A 13,062-nucleotide genomic window follows, 5' to 3' on the forward strand; every position below is an offset into this window, starting at 1 on the left:
TCCCTGCCCACCCAGAGACCCAAGTGCCTTCTGGTTCCCACCCATGTCTGAGGCAGAACCCTGGCAAAGGACTGGAACCCACACAGCCCACAACTCAGTTGCAGCTCCACTCCCCAGGTATTCTGACACATCCAGAATCACAGGATCACAGAAAGGACAGGCTCCAGTCAGAGACAAGGAGGCCAGATGACAAAAGAGATAGCCAGATGGCAAGAGGCAAGCATAAGAACATAAACAACAGAAACCAATTTGACTTGGCAACATAAGAACCCAGTTCTCCCTCCACAGCAAGTCCTGGATAACCCAACACATCTATAAAACAAGATTCAGATCTAAACTCTCCTTTCATGAAGATGATAGCAGACTTTAAGAAGGACATAAATAACTCCCTTAAGGAAATACAGGAGAACACAAGTGTCTTAGTCAGGGTTTCTATTCCTGGACAAAACATCATGACCAAAAAGCAAGTTGGGGAGGAAAGGGTTTATTTGGCTTACACTTCCATACTGCTGTTCATCACCAAGCAGGTCAGGAAGTAGGAGCTGATGCAGAGGCCATGGAGGGATGTTCTTTCCTGTCTTGCTTCCCCTAGCTTGCTCAGCCTGCTCTCCTATAGAACCAAGACTACTGGCCCAGAGATGGCACCACCCACAAGGGGACCTTCCCCCTTGACCACTAATTGAGAAAATGCCTTACAGCTGGATCTCATGGAGGCATTTCCCCAACTGAAGCTCCTTTCTCTGTGATAACTCCAGCCTGTGTCAAGTTGACACAAAACTAGCCAGTACAACAAGTAAATAAGTAGAATTCCTTAAAAAGGAAACACATAAATCCCTTAAAGAAAAGCAGGAGTACACAATCAAACAGGTGAAAGAATTGAACAAAACCAAACAGGATTTAAAAATGGAAATAGAGTCATTAAAGAAAACTCAAAGGGAGACAACCCTGGAGATGGAAAAACCGAGGAAAGAGAACAGGAGGTTCGGATGCAAGCATCAACAGGATACATGAGATGGAAGAGAGAATTTCAGCGGCAAAAGATATAATAGAAGACATTAACACAATAGTCAAGGAAAATACAAAAAGCAAAAAGCTTTTATCTCAAAACATGCAAGAAATCCAGGACACAATGTAAAGACCTGACCTGAGAATAATAGGTTTAGAAGAATAATAGGTATAGAAGAGTGAAGATTTCCAATTCAAAGGCTGGTTAACATCTTCAACAAAATTTTAGAAGAAAACTTTTCTAACCTAAAGAAAGAAATGCCCATAAACATACAAGGAGCCTACAGAACACCAAACTGATGTGACCAGAAAAGAAATTTCTCTTGTCACATAATAATTAATCTTTTCACAACAAACCCAAAAGAGGATAAACAAGTAAACATAATTCCACCTCTAACAACAAAAATAACAGGAACCAACAATCATTCATCTCTAATATCTCTCAACATCAACGGACTCAATTCCCCAATGAAAAAGACATAGGCTAACAGACTGGATAGGTAAACAGGATCCAGCATTTAGCTACATAGAAGAAACACACCTCAGTTACAAAGACAGACATTAAGTCAAAATGAAAGGGTGGGGAAAAAAATTTACCAAACAAGCTGGAGTAGGCACTCTAATGTCTAACAAAATACACGTTCAACCAAAAGTTATCCAAAAAGATGGGGAAGTACACTACTCACTCAAGAAAGGAAAAATCCACCAAGATGAACTCTCAGTTCTGAACATCTATGCCCCAAATGCAAGGGCAGCCACATTTGTAAAAGAAGTTATACTAAAACTCAAAGCACACATTGAACCTCACACAATAATAGTAGGAGACTTCAACATGCCACTCTCAGCAATGGGCAGATCATGGAAACAGAAACTAAACAGAGACACAGTGAAGCTAAAAGAAGACATGAGCCGGGCAGTGATGGTGCATGATGGTTCCAGCTCTTTAGAGGCAGAGGCAGGCAGATTTCTGAGTTCGAGGTCAGCCTGGTGAACAGAGTGAGTCCAAGAACAGCCAGCTACACTGAGAAACCCTGTCTTGAGAAACAGGAAGAAGAAGAAGAAGAAGAAGAAGAAGAAGAAGAAGAAGAAGAAGAAGAAGAAGAAGAAGAAGAAGAAGAAGAAGTAGTAGTAGTAGTTATGAACCAAATGGATTTAACAGGTATCTATAGAACATTTCACCCTAAAACAAAAGAATATACCTTCTTCTTAGCACTTCATGGTACCTTCTCGAAAATCGACCATATACTTAGACACAAAATAAACCTTAACAGATACAAGAACATCAAATTAATCCCATGTACTTTATTGTACAATCACTGACTAAGGTTTGTCTTCAATAGCAACAAAAACAACAGAAAGCCCACATACACATGAAAGCTGAACAATTATCTATTCACCGAAAAGCTCTAGAACAAAAAGAAGCAAATACATCCAAGAGGAGTAGTGGACAGGAAATAATCAAACTCAGGGCTAAAGTCAACTAAGTTGAAACAAAAAGAACTATACAAAGAATCAAAAAAAAAACAAAAACAAAAACCAAACAGACAAACAAAAAATAAACTAGGTGCTGATTCTTTGAGAAAATCAACAAGATAAATAAAACCTTAGCCAGACTAACTAGAGGGCACAGAGTATCCAAACTTTAAAAAACAGGAATGAAAAGGGAAACATAAAACCAGAAACTGAGGGCATCCAAACAATTATCAGATCCTACTCCAAAAGCTTATGCTCAACACAACTGGAAAACCTGGATGAAATGGACAATTATCTAGACAGATATCAGGTACCAAAGTTAAATTAGGATCAGATGAACCACCTCAACAGTCCCCTAACCCCTAAAGAAATAGAAGCAGTCATTAGAAGACTCCCATCCCCCCAAAAAAAGTCCAAGGCCAGATGGTTTTAGTACAGAATTCTATCAGACTTCCAAAGAAGATCTAATGCCAGTACTTCCCAAACTATTCCATAAAATAGAAACAGAAGGAACACTACCCAGTTCTTTCTATGAAGCCACAGTTACACTGATACCTAAACCACAAAAGGACTCAACAAAGAAAGAGAAGTACAGACCAATTTTCCTTATGCATTTTGATGCAAAAAATACTCAATAAAATTCTCACAAACTGCCGGGCGGTGGTGGCTCACGCCTTTAGTCCCAGCACTTGGGAGGCAGAGGCAGGCGGATTTCTGAGTTCGAGGCCAGCCTGGTCTACAAAATGAGTTCCAGGACAGCCAGGGCTATACAGAGAAACCCTGTCTTGAGAAACAAAAAACAAAAACAACAAACACCAAAAAAAAAAAAAAATCTCATAAACTGAATCAAAGCACACATCAAAATGGTCATTCACCATGATAAAGTAGGCTTCATCTCAAGAATGCAGGGATGGTTTAATATATGGAAATCCATCAAAGTAATCCACTATATAAACAAACTCAAGGGAAAAAAAAAAACACATGATCAACTCACTAGATGCTGAAAAAGCCTTTGACCAAATGCATCAGCCATTAGTGTTAAAAAGTATTGGAGAGATCAGGAATTCAAGGAGCATACCTAAATATAATAAAAGCAATATACAACAAACCAATACCCAACATCAAACTAAATGGAGAGAAACTTAAAGCAATCTCATTAAAATCAGGGACAAGACAAGGCTGTCCATCTCTCTCTACCTATTCAATATAGTATTTGAAGGTCTAGCCAGAGCAATTAGACAGCAAAAAGAGATCAAAGGGATACAAATTGGGAGGGAGGAAGTCAAGATAACACTATTTGCAGATGATATGTTAGTATATATAACTGACCCAAAAATTCTACCAGCGAGTTTCTATAGCTGATAAACAACTTCAGTCAAGTGGCTGGATATAAAATTAACTCTAACAAATCAGTAGCCTTCCTCTACTCAAAGGATAAAATGGCTGAGAAAGAAATTAGGAAAACAACACCCTTCACAGTAGTCACAAATAATATAAAATATCTGAGTGTGACTTTAACCAAGCAAGTGAAATACATGTATGGTGAGAACTTCAAATTCCTGAAGAAAGGAATCGAAGACAGTCTCAGAAGATGGAAAGATCTCCCATGTTCATGGATTGGCAGGATTAATATAGTAAAAACGGCCATCTTACCAAAAGCAATCTACAAATTCAATGCAATCCCCATCAAAATTCCAACCCAATTCTTCATAGAGTTAGAAAGATCAATTCTTAAATTCATTTGGAATAACAAAAATCCTAGGATAATGAAAACTATTCTCAACAATAAAATTCCACTTCTGGTGGAATCACCATCCCTGAACCCAAGCTGTACTACAGAGCAATAGTGATTAAAAAACTGCATGGCATCAGTACAGAGACAGGCAGGTAGATCAATGGAATAGAATTGAAGACCCAGAAATGAATCCCCACACCTATGGTCACTTCATCTTTGACAAAGAAGCTAAAACCATCCAGTGGAAAAAGACAGCATTTTCAACAAATGCTGGCAGTTAGCATGCAGAAGAATGCAAATGGATCTATTCTTATCTCCTTGTACAAAGCTTAAGTCCAAATGGATCAAGGACCTCCACATAAAAACCAGATACACTGAAACTAATGGAAGAGAAAGTGGGGAAGAGTCTCGAACACATGGGCACAGGGGAAATTTTCCTTAACAGAACACCAATGGCTTATGCTTTAAGATCAACAATTGAGAGGTGGGACCTCATAAAATTGCAAAGTTTCTGTAAGGCAAAGGACACTGTCATTAGGACAAAACCAACAGATTGGGAAAAGATCTTTACCAACCCTACATCCGATAGAGGGCTACTATCCAAAATGTACAAAGAACTCTAGAAAGTAGACTCCAGAGAACCAAATAACACTATTAAAAAGTGGAGTACAGAGCTAAATAGAGAATTCTCAACTGAGGAATCTNGAATGGCTGAGANGNNCNTAAAGAAATGTNCAANATNCTTAGTCATCAGNGAAATGCAAGTCAAAACTACCCTGAGATTCTATCTCGCACCAATGAGAATGGCTAAGATCAAAAACTAAGGTGCCAGCAGATGTTGGTGAGGATGTGGAGAAAGAGGAACATTCCTAAATTGCTGGTCGGACTGCAAGCTGGTAGAACCACTTCAGGAATTAGTCTGGAAGTTCCTGAGAAAAGTGGATATAGTTCTACCTAAGGACCTAGCTATACCACTCCTGGGCATATTCACAAAAGATGCTCCAACACATAACAAGGACACATGCTTCAGTATGTTCATAGCAGACTTATTTATAATAGCCAGAAGCTGGAAAGAACTCAGATGTCCTTCAACAGATAAACTGATACAGAAAATGTGGCACATTTACACAATGAATTACTGCACAGCGATGAAAAACAATGATTTCATGAAATTCTTAGGCAAATGGGTGGAACTAGAAAATATCATCCTGAGTGAAGTAACCCAGTCACAAAAGAACACACATAGTATGTACTCACTAATAAATGGATATTAGCCCCAAAGCTCACAATGCTCATGATACAACCCACAGACCATACAGATAGAAGGAAGGAAGACCAGGGTGTGGATACTCCAGTCCTGCATTGAGCAGGAGAACAGGAGCTGGAGGGGGAGGGGGACCTGGGAGGGAAAGAGGAGGGGGAGGAAATAAGGGAGCAATATCAGGAACTGGAGGAGATGTAAGAGCAAAGGGTCAGGAAATCAAATAAAAATATGTAGCAGGGTGGATGAGGAACTGGGGATAGCCACTGGAGCGTTCCAGGCACCAGGGAAATGTGATCCTCCTGGGACCCAATGGGGATGACTTTCGCCAAAATGTGCAGAAAAGGTGGAGATAGAACCTGTTGGGTAGGCATGAACCCCGGTCGAGGGATGGGGCTACCCACCCATCTCAAAGTTTTTAATCCAGAAATCTTCCTGTCCAAAGGAAGAACAGGGAAAAAAATGGAATAGAAGCTGAAGGAAGGGCAAACCAGGGACTGCCCCATCTGGGAATCCATCATGTCTGCAGACACCAAACCCAACACTGTTGCAGCGGTCAAGAGGCACTTACTGACAGGAACCCAGTGTGGTGGTTCCTTGGGAGATCCAGCCAGCCACTGACAAATGCAGATGTGAATGCTTGGAGCCAACCATCAGACTGAGCTGAGGGAACCTGGTGGTGGTAGGGGGCTGGCAGAAGGGCTGGAGCAGTGAGGGATTGCAACCCCAGTGGAAGAACAACATAGGCTGGCCTGACTACCCAGTTTTCCCAGAGTCTAGACCACCAACTAAGGAGAGTACCTGGAGGGATCCATGGCTCCAAACATATATGTAGCAGAGGATGCCCTTGCCTGACAGCAATGGGAGAGGAGGCCCTGTGTCCCGGGGGAGGTTTGAGCCCCAGCATAGGAGAGAGTGTGGGTGGGTCGGGGAGCACCCTCGTATAGGCAGTGGAGGGGGTAGGGTGCATGTGGGATGAGAGGCTGGTAGAGGGGTAACGGGTAAGTGGGATATCATTTGAGATGTAAACCAATAGAGTGGTTAATTAAAATATATATACTGGCCATTTTCCCACTTATTATGCTACTATTTCAATATAGCTTTATCTGACAACTAGTAAATTTGAATATTTCATTTGCAATCTTTTAGGTCTTAAGAAGTCCATATATACAGAAATGAGCTCAAACTGGACTATGGAAGGATTTCTGGTGGTTAGATAAAAAGCCAACATTCCTCAGGAACTTTGAGGTTTGAGGAACCTTGAGGTTTTTTTTTTCCTCCGCAAAAGGACTCATGTCCCTTCCTTCTGACAGAAGGGACATGATTCTCCGTTGATATACACTCACGGTTGCTCGTCAAAGTCCAGAACTGGCTTTTAGGCTCCCTTGGTCCTCGTTCTCCAGTACACATCTCAGAGCCTTCACACTAGTTACACATCTCAGAGCCTTCACACTAGCCTGCAGGACCTTCTCTCATCTGGTTCCCTATTCCCGTTCTCTTTCTACCTCCCTGCCTCCTTGTCCCCGGCCCTTCTGGTTTTTTTTTTTTTTTTTTAATCATGCTTTGTCCACTATTCTCTCCCACTCATGTTTCCGTAGCCCCGGCCTTCCTCTCTCTGCACTGGACTCTTCCCGATGCCTTTGAGTAGTTTTTCTCTTATTCACAATACAAACCTAACCCCTAACTGAGCGGCCGTTTCAAATGGTTTCTTTATGGCACCCCCTCGCATACACAGTGAACTGTTCTTTTACTGTGTTGTTTATTTACTTCTGCCTATTTTGTTGCTAACATGCACAGGTCATTTTCTCTGATTACTGTCTCCGCTGAGGTCCGCTTAACGGGTGTTACAAGACTCGCACGAAGTGTGTAGTTACTGTTTTTCCTCAACGAAGTGCAACTCAAATCTTCAGGAGTCTACACTGTAACATTTCCCTTTAACTCCGGTCAGTTTGGACAAGGTCAGCAAGGTGATGGCTGGGGTTGGAAGAAAGATCACTCACTTTTATAAGCGATTGGGGCAGGATTAAGGGAAAGGAGAGACGTGTGTAAGTCGCTTTCTTGGCCATCCTGCAGAAATAACGTATTTACGAGACGTAGCCATGCAGGACTTTCCAAGCCATGGACCACGACCCGTCATCCACTCCCTAGGAGGATTTTAATCACTCCACAGTTAACACCGCAGTGAACACGTGGCGAGACTCCCACGCGCCGATCCCACGGGCGGCCGAGCCATTTCCCACAATGCCGCGTTCCGGAAGCTGCCTCTCCGGGAGGGTGGCTGGTTCCACCGCGTCGCTCGCTCTGCGTCACCTAGAGGAAGCGGAGCTGGCGGCCGGCTCCGTGCCCATCGCGGGAGGCAGTTATGGGCGCCGTCGCCCCGGGTGAGTACCGGCCGCCGCTCGCCCTCCCTGCCTCGGCCTCATCCTCATCCTCATCCACGGCGGGTGCTGTCGGCTCCAGGGGCGGCCCCGTGGGCGCCGAGCAGTCGCTGGGGCCGGCGGCCGCCGGGAAGGGTGACTGGGCGGCCGGCGTGCGAGCTCCAGGGAGCGCCCGGTGACACCGTGTGCGTTGTAAGCGCGGCTGGCGCTGTCACCTCTGGGTGACAGGCAGCCTCCGTCGAAACTGGAGAGCCACGTTGTAGAGAGACCTGCTGCCAGGGGTTTCCCCACATTGGTGGTGATGGCTTAGCGAAGGCAGAGGAGGACCGGGAGGGCAGGAAAGGAAGGCAGTCGGCTGACCGAGGGAGCCGCGAGCGAGGAGTTGGGCCGAGATGGCAATTCTTGTCTGAAAACTCCCCTGGACGCTGCGGGACCGAGCGTTACACTGTTTTATAGACGCCGTTCCCACGGCTCAGCAGTGACCTTCACAGCTGTCAGAATTTTACTGTCGCTCCTTCAATAGCATCAACTGAGTCTTCAGTCTTTGGTTTGGTTGCCCTAATTAAAAATGTGTCTTTCAAGTTTTCCTCTGCTGTCTCAAGGGAAACTGCAGTCCCTAAACCAGATTTTCTAGCTCTGTCTCCACAACTGCAGGCTTATGATTTAATTAATGTCCGCCTTTTTCTTTTACACTTGAAGTTGTGCCTTCTCAGGTAATATTCATATATTCATTCTCTCATTCTCTCTCTCTCTCTCTCTCCCCCCGTCTGACACCTTCACTGTAGCTGACCTGGAGCTTTGTAACTGCCTACTTTAGCCATAGGAGTGCTGGCATTAAAGTTGTGCACCCTTAACGGAGGAAGTTTTTCTTGAGGACCTACTATGTACTCACAGTATGCTATAGACAAGATAGAAATTCTGTCCAGAACCAGTTCTTTCTCCTAAGGCTTCGGAGTACAGAGGGAGGTGGGGGGGTTGGAGGAGGGGAGGGAGGAGAGGAGACGGAGAGAGAAATTAGCATGTTCAGATTATAGATTTGAAAAGCAGTTTACTGTGGTAGAGAAACAGATAAAGGATAGTACATATCTTTTTTTTCTCTCTCTCTCTGCTTTGTTCTTCGAGACAAGGTCTCCTTGTGTAGCTTTGGCTGTCCTGGAATTCCCTCCACAGACCTGGGCTAGTGCAGGTTTTCTTAAATCTTCATTGAAACCTGGTGGTGGTGGTGGCGGCGGCGGCACAAGCCTTTAATCCCAGCACTGTGGGAGGCGAAGGCAGTTGGATCTCTGGAGTGTTAGTTCAACCTGGACTAGAGTGGTTTTGTTTCTAAATTTCTTTCTTTAGTGAGTATCTTCATTTAAAAGATGATTGTGAAAATCAAACATGATGGTTTTGGAAAGGCACTGTCTCATTAATTGTTTTTGTAGAGGAGTTATGAGTCAGGATTGCTAGCACGTTAGGGCCAGGTTGAAGGGGACAAGTTCCCGAGGGTAAACTTGGATGTTTTGGCTGTTTAATAGGTTCATTAGAGTGACATAATACAAATGGCGTTATCTGAAGATGAATCTTGCACTAAGGTGCACAGTTTAGAGGAGGTTAGCTTGGAGGGCAGGAGTTGGATACTCTTTTTGTCCTAAAAGAGGACCATTTGATACAGCCCTCCATACTCTGTGCTCTTGTTTGTTTATTGCGAGGTCTCGTCTATCCCAGGCTGGCCACAAGCTCAGTGTATAGTAGTTGAGGATGACCTTGACTTCTGGATCCCTTCTGCTGAAGCGTCTGAGCCTCGGGCTGTATGCACCACTCTACCTGGCTGTGTGTGTGCTGAGGAGTGAGCCTGGGCTTTGTGCACAGCAGGCAAGCACTCTACACACTGAGCTACATCTTTAGCTCTCACCATTTTTTTTTTTTTAACAATGTTTTAGATGATCCTTGGTAAAGGAAGGGTTACATACTGGCTTAGTACAGTGGTTCCCTAGCATCTTGTCCAGCATATACAAGGCCCAGATTTAGTATGCAGCACTGAGGAGGACAGAAGGATGAATGAACATTTTCTTTGTAAAACATAATTGCTTCACTTGGCTCGTGTTTTTGATATAGATGTCTTGAATATCTTTGGCACCATCCCATCAAGAGCTGAAGAATTGCTTGCAAGACTTTATGCCAGAAGGATGACAAAAATTAAGATTAGAATTAATTTAAGTGGGACTGGAGTGTAGTTTAATGGTAGAACACCCGTAAAAACAAGAATTAAGTGAAGTATTTCCTCCAGATACTATTTTCCACTTGCACAAACTTTTAGTAAGCATCTTAAGTAAAAATAGCTTTTTATGGTCGTTACCAAGTTTTTAGCCTAAACAAGTTACTCTGAAGCATGCAAAATTCAGATTCTCAAAATTAATGCTTAAAGATAGACTTGTAAGGACTTTTAGTTCTCTTGATATTTTTAAATTTTCAAAATTCAACCAAACAGGCAAAGGTTTAATGTATAGTTAGATTAGCCATAGGCTACCAAATGGGGGTTTGTGGTTGACATAGGCAAGTCGATTCTTAGTTCATATCTAGAAGGCAGACTGGTAAAGAGAATTGTGTACTTTTGTCTGTCTATTTTTAAATTTTCTTGCAAACCTTTAAACTTTGCTAGCTGATTGATTGTAGAATGATATTTAATCTTTGTGGTGAAGAGTTGAATACCTGTTAGTGTTAGGCACTGAAGCATTTCAAGATGAATGTAAGAAGATTGAGAACCGTGACTTTTACATTTGTAGAAACATCTTAACTTTGTCACTTCCTGATTGTCTGAAAACAGGATGATACTGTATATTCTGTGCACTTAAGAGTTCTTATTAGAAGTGTGATGGTGTATCCCAGTGGCATTTTTGAGTTATAAAGTGCAATAGACTTATAGAAAGCATTGACTGTAGCTTACTTGAATTTTTATCTTCTAAATTGTAGAAATAGTTTTTTCTTTCATACTTTGTCTTTTTGGTTTTTGTCAAGCTGAATTTATCTTGTTTTCTAGATTGTAATTTTGTGTCAGTGTGCAATCCATAAAAAGTGCCAACATGGGAAAGAAACGAACAAAGGGGAAAAGTGTTCCAGATAAGGCTTCCTCTGAATCTACAGGTATGTTTCATCAATTGTTGTTAAAGCCTGTTTATATATATATATATATGTGTGTGTGTGTGTGTGTGCGTATGTGTGTGTGTGTGTGTATAAATTTACTTTTACCTTTGTTTATTTATTTATTTTTCAAAGATTTATTTATTATATGTAAGTACACTGTAGCTGTCTTCAGACACTCCAGAAGAGGGAGTCAGATCTTGTTAAGGATGGTTGTGAGCCACCATGTGGTTGCTGGGATTTGAACTCTGCACCTTTGGAAGAGCAGTCGGGTGTTCTTACCCGCTGAGCCATCTCACCAGCCCTATTTATTTTTTGTTAAGTTTATTTTTATGGGTACTAGTGCTTTTTCTTGTACGCATGTCTGCAGTGTGTGTATGCAGTGCCCACATAGACTAGAAGGGGGCATTATATCTCCTGTAAATGGAGTTAGATGGTTGTGAGACACCACATAGGCTCTGAGACTCAAACCCCAGACATCTGGAAGAGAACTCAGTGCTCTTAACTGCCGAACCATCTCTCCAGCCCCCATGAATGATATGTAAGCAATGTATGGACTGTAATGTAATCAGAATTTTACTATTGTTAAATTTCTATTTAAAATTTTATTTAAAACCATTTTAAATGTTTTTTTTTTTGTTTGTTTTTGTTTTTGTTTTTTTAACCTGCATGATGTATGTCAGTGCACCATTTGTGGACAGTGCTTGCGGAGGCCAGAGAAGGTGTCAGGGCCTCTGGAATTGTAGATAGTGGTGGTGGTTGTCTGCCATTTGGGTGCTGGGATTGGAACCACACACAGGTCCTTTGGAAGAGTGCCAGGTGCTCTGAATCACTGAGCTGTTGTCCCAACCCGATTTATTTATTTGTTTATTTATTTATTTATTTATTTATAGTTTTACATTTTATGTGTATGGGTCTTCTGACTGTATGTATATATCTTGTGTATACCATGCCTGTGGAGGCCAAAAGAGAATATCAGATCCTCTGAAGTGAGTTATAAATGGTTGTGAGGCATCACGTGGGTGCTGGAATTGGAACCACAGGTTCTCTGGAAAGAACAGCCACTCTTAACCTCTGAACCATCTCTCCAGCCCTTTTCTTTTTAAGATAGGGTTTCACTGTCCCTGGCTGGCCTTGAACTCACAGAGTTCTGCCACTTTTGCCCCTTAGTGCTAAAATTAAGGTGTACACAACCACGCCTAGCTTAGATTTTATTACTGTGTGTGTGATGTGTATGAGTGTTGAGGGGAGTGACACCTGTGTGCCATGTGTGACTGTGGGGTCAGAGGATGGCTTTCAGGAGTCGCTTCTTCCCAGCTCCTGTGGGTTTGGGCTCAAACTCGGGTCCTCAGTCTCGACCAGCAGGTTGGCCCTGCTGTAGTCTTTGCTGTATGTGTAGTGGGTGCTTTGCTGGTGGTATGCGTGGTCTTTTCACCATGTCTGCCTGCTACCTTGGGAGGCTAGAAGAGAGCATTGGATTTCCTGTAACTGGATTTATTTATACACAGTTGTGAGCTGCCATGTGGGTGCTAGGAATTGAGCCTATAAGAAAAGCTAGTAGACTCTACTGTTGAGCCATCTTGCCAGCCTTATACTCACTTTTGATATATAGAAGGATCATGTCTGTATATGTTATCATTTATTTAGCTAGTCTGCAACTGTTAGTTTTAGTGTTATCATTGGAATTATAATGATCCTCAATTGCACAATAAAATGCTTATTTTCCTCAACTTTTACTAGTACTTGACAGTATCAGTTATAAAACTTAGTGCTCATTTAATATTTTAAAAGATAGTTCTTCGTCCGTCTCCTATAATCTGCTTCTTTACTAGGAATCAGTGGTTTTCTGCATTACTTTACTTGTATTAACTTGATCTCTGTTTATTGGACAGGAAGCCAGTTGTACTACTTGATTGGTTCTGACTTTAGTTTCCATCAAGCAACTCAGATCCTTCAGAATGACTCCCGTACCCTTTAATCACTTGTCCAGAACCTGGTTTCTAGTCGCGAGTAGGGCTGTCTTTTGAGTATATTGCATGGCTCCATCATTTACAGAGATAGCACACATTTTTACACACTTTTTTTTTTTT

The 13,062-nt window shown here is 42.3% G+C and overlaps 1 protein-coding gene across 4 annotated transcripts in view; it reads left to right on the top strand.

Moving 5' to 3' along the window:
- Positions 1–7,737: 7,737 nt before the first annotated feature.
- Usp16 (ubiquitin specific peptidase 16) overlaps positions 7,738–13,062 on the top strand; it is a 30,585-nt gene continuing 25,260 nt past the window's right edge. For 3 of the 4 annotated variants that reach the window (XM_029544326.1, XM_029544327.1, XM_021210110.2), the window contains exons 1-2: positions 7,759–7,855; positions 10,872–10,975. In XM_029544326.1, the coding sequence (XP_029400186.1) occupies positions 10,915–10,975 (61 nt within the window). In that variant the 5' untranslated portion in view covers positions 7,759–7,855; positions 10,872–10,914. Of the gene's footprint in view, positions 7,856–10,871; positions 10,976–13,062 lie in introns of all 4 variants that reach the window. The other variant, XM_021210109.2, reaches the window with a different exon arrangement.

The sequence above is a fragment of the Mus pahari genome, chromosome 12 (genome assembly GCF_900095145.1).
Source record: "Mus pahari chromosome 12, PAHARI_EIJ_v1.1, whole genome shotgun sequence".
Classification (NCBI taxonomy): domain Eukaryota; kingdom Metazoa; phylum Chordata; class Mammalia; order Rodentia; family Muridae; genus Mus; species Mus pahari.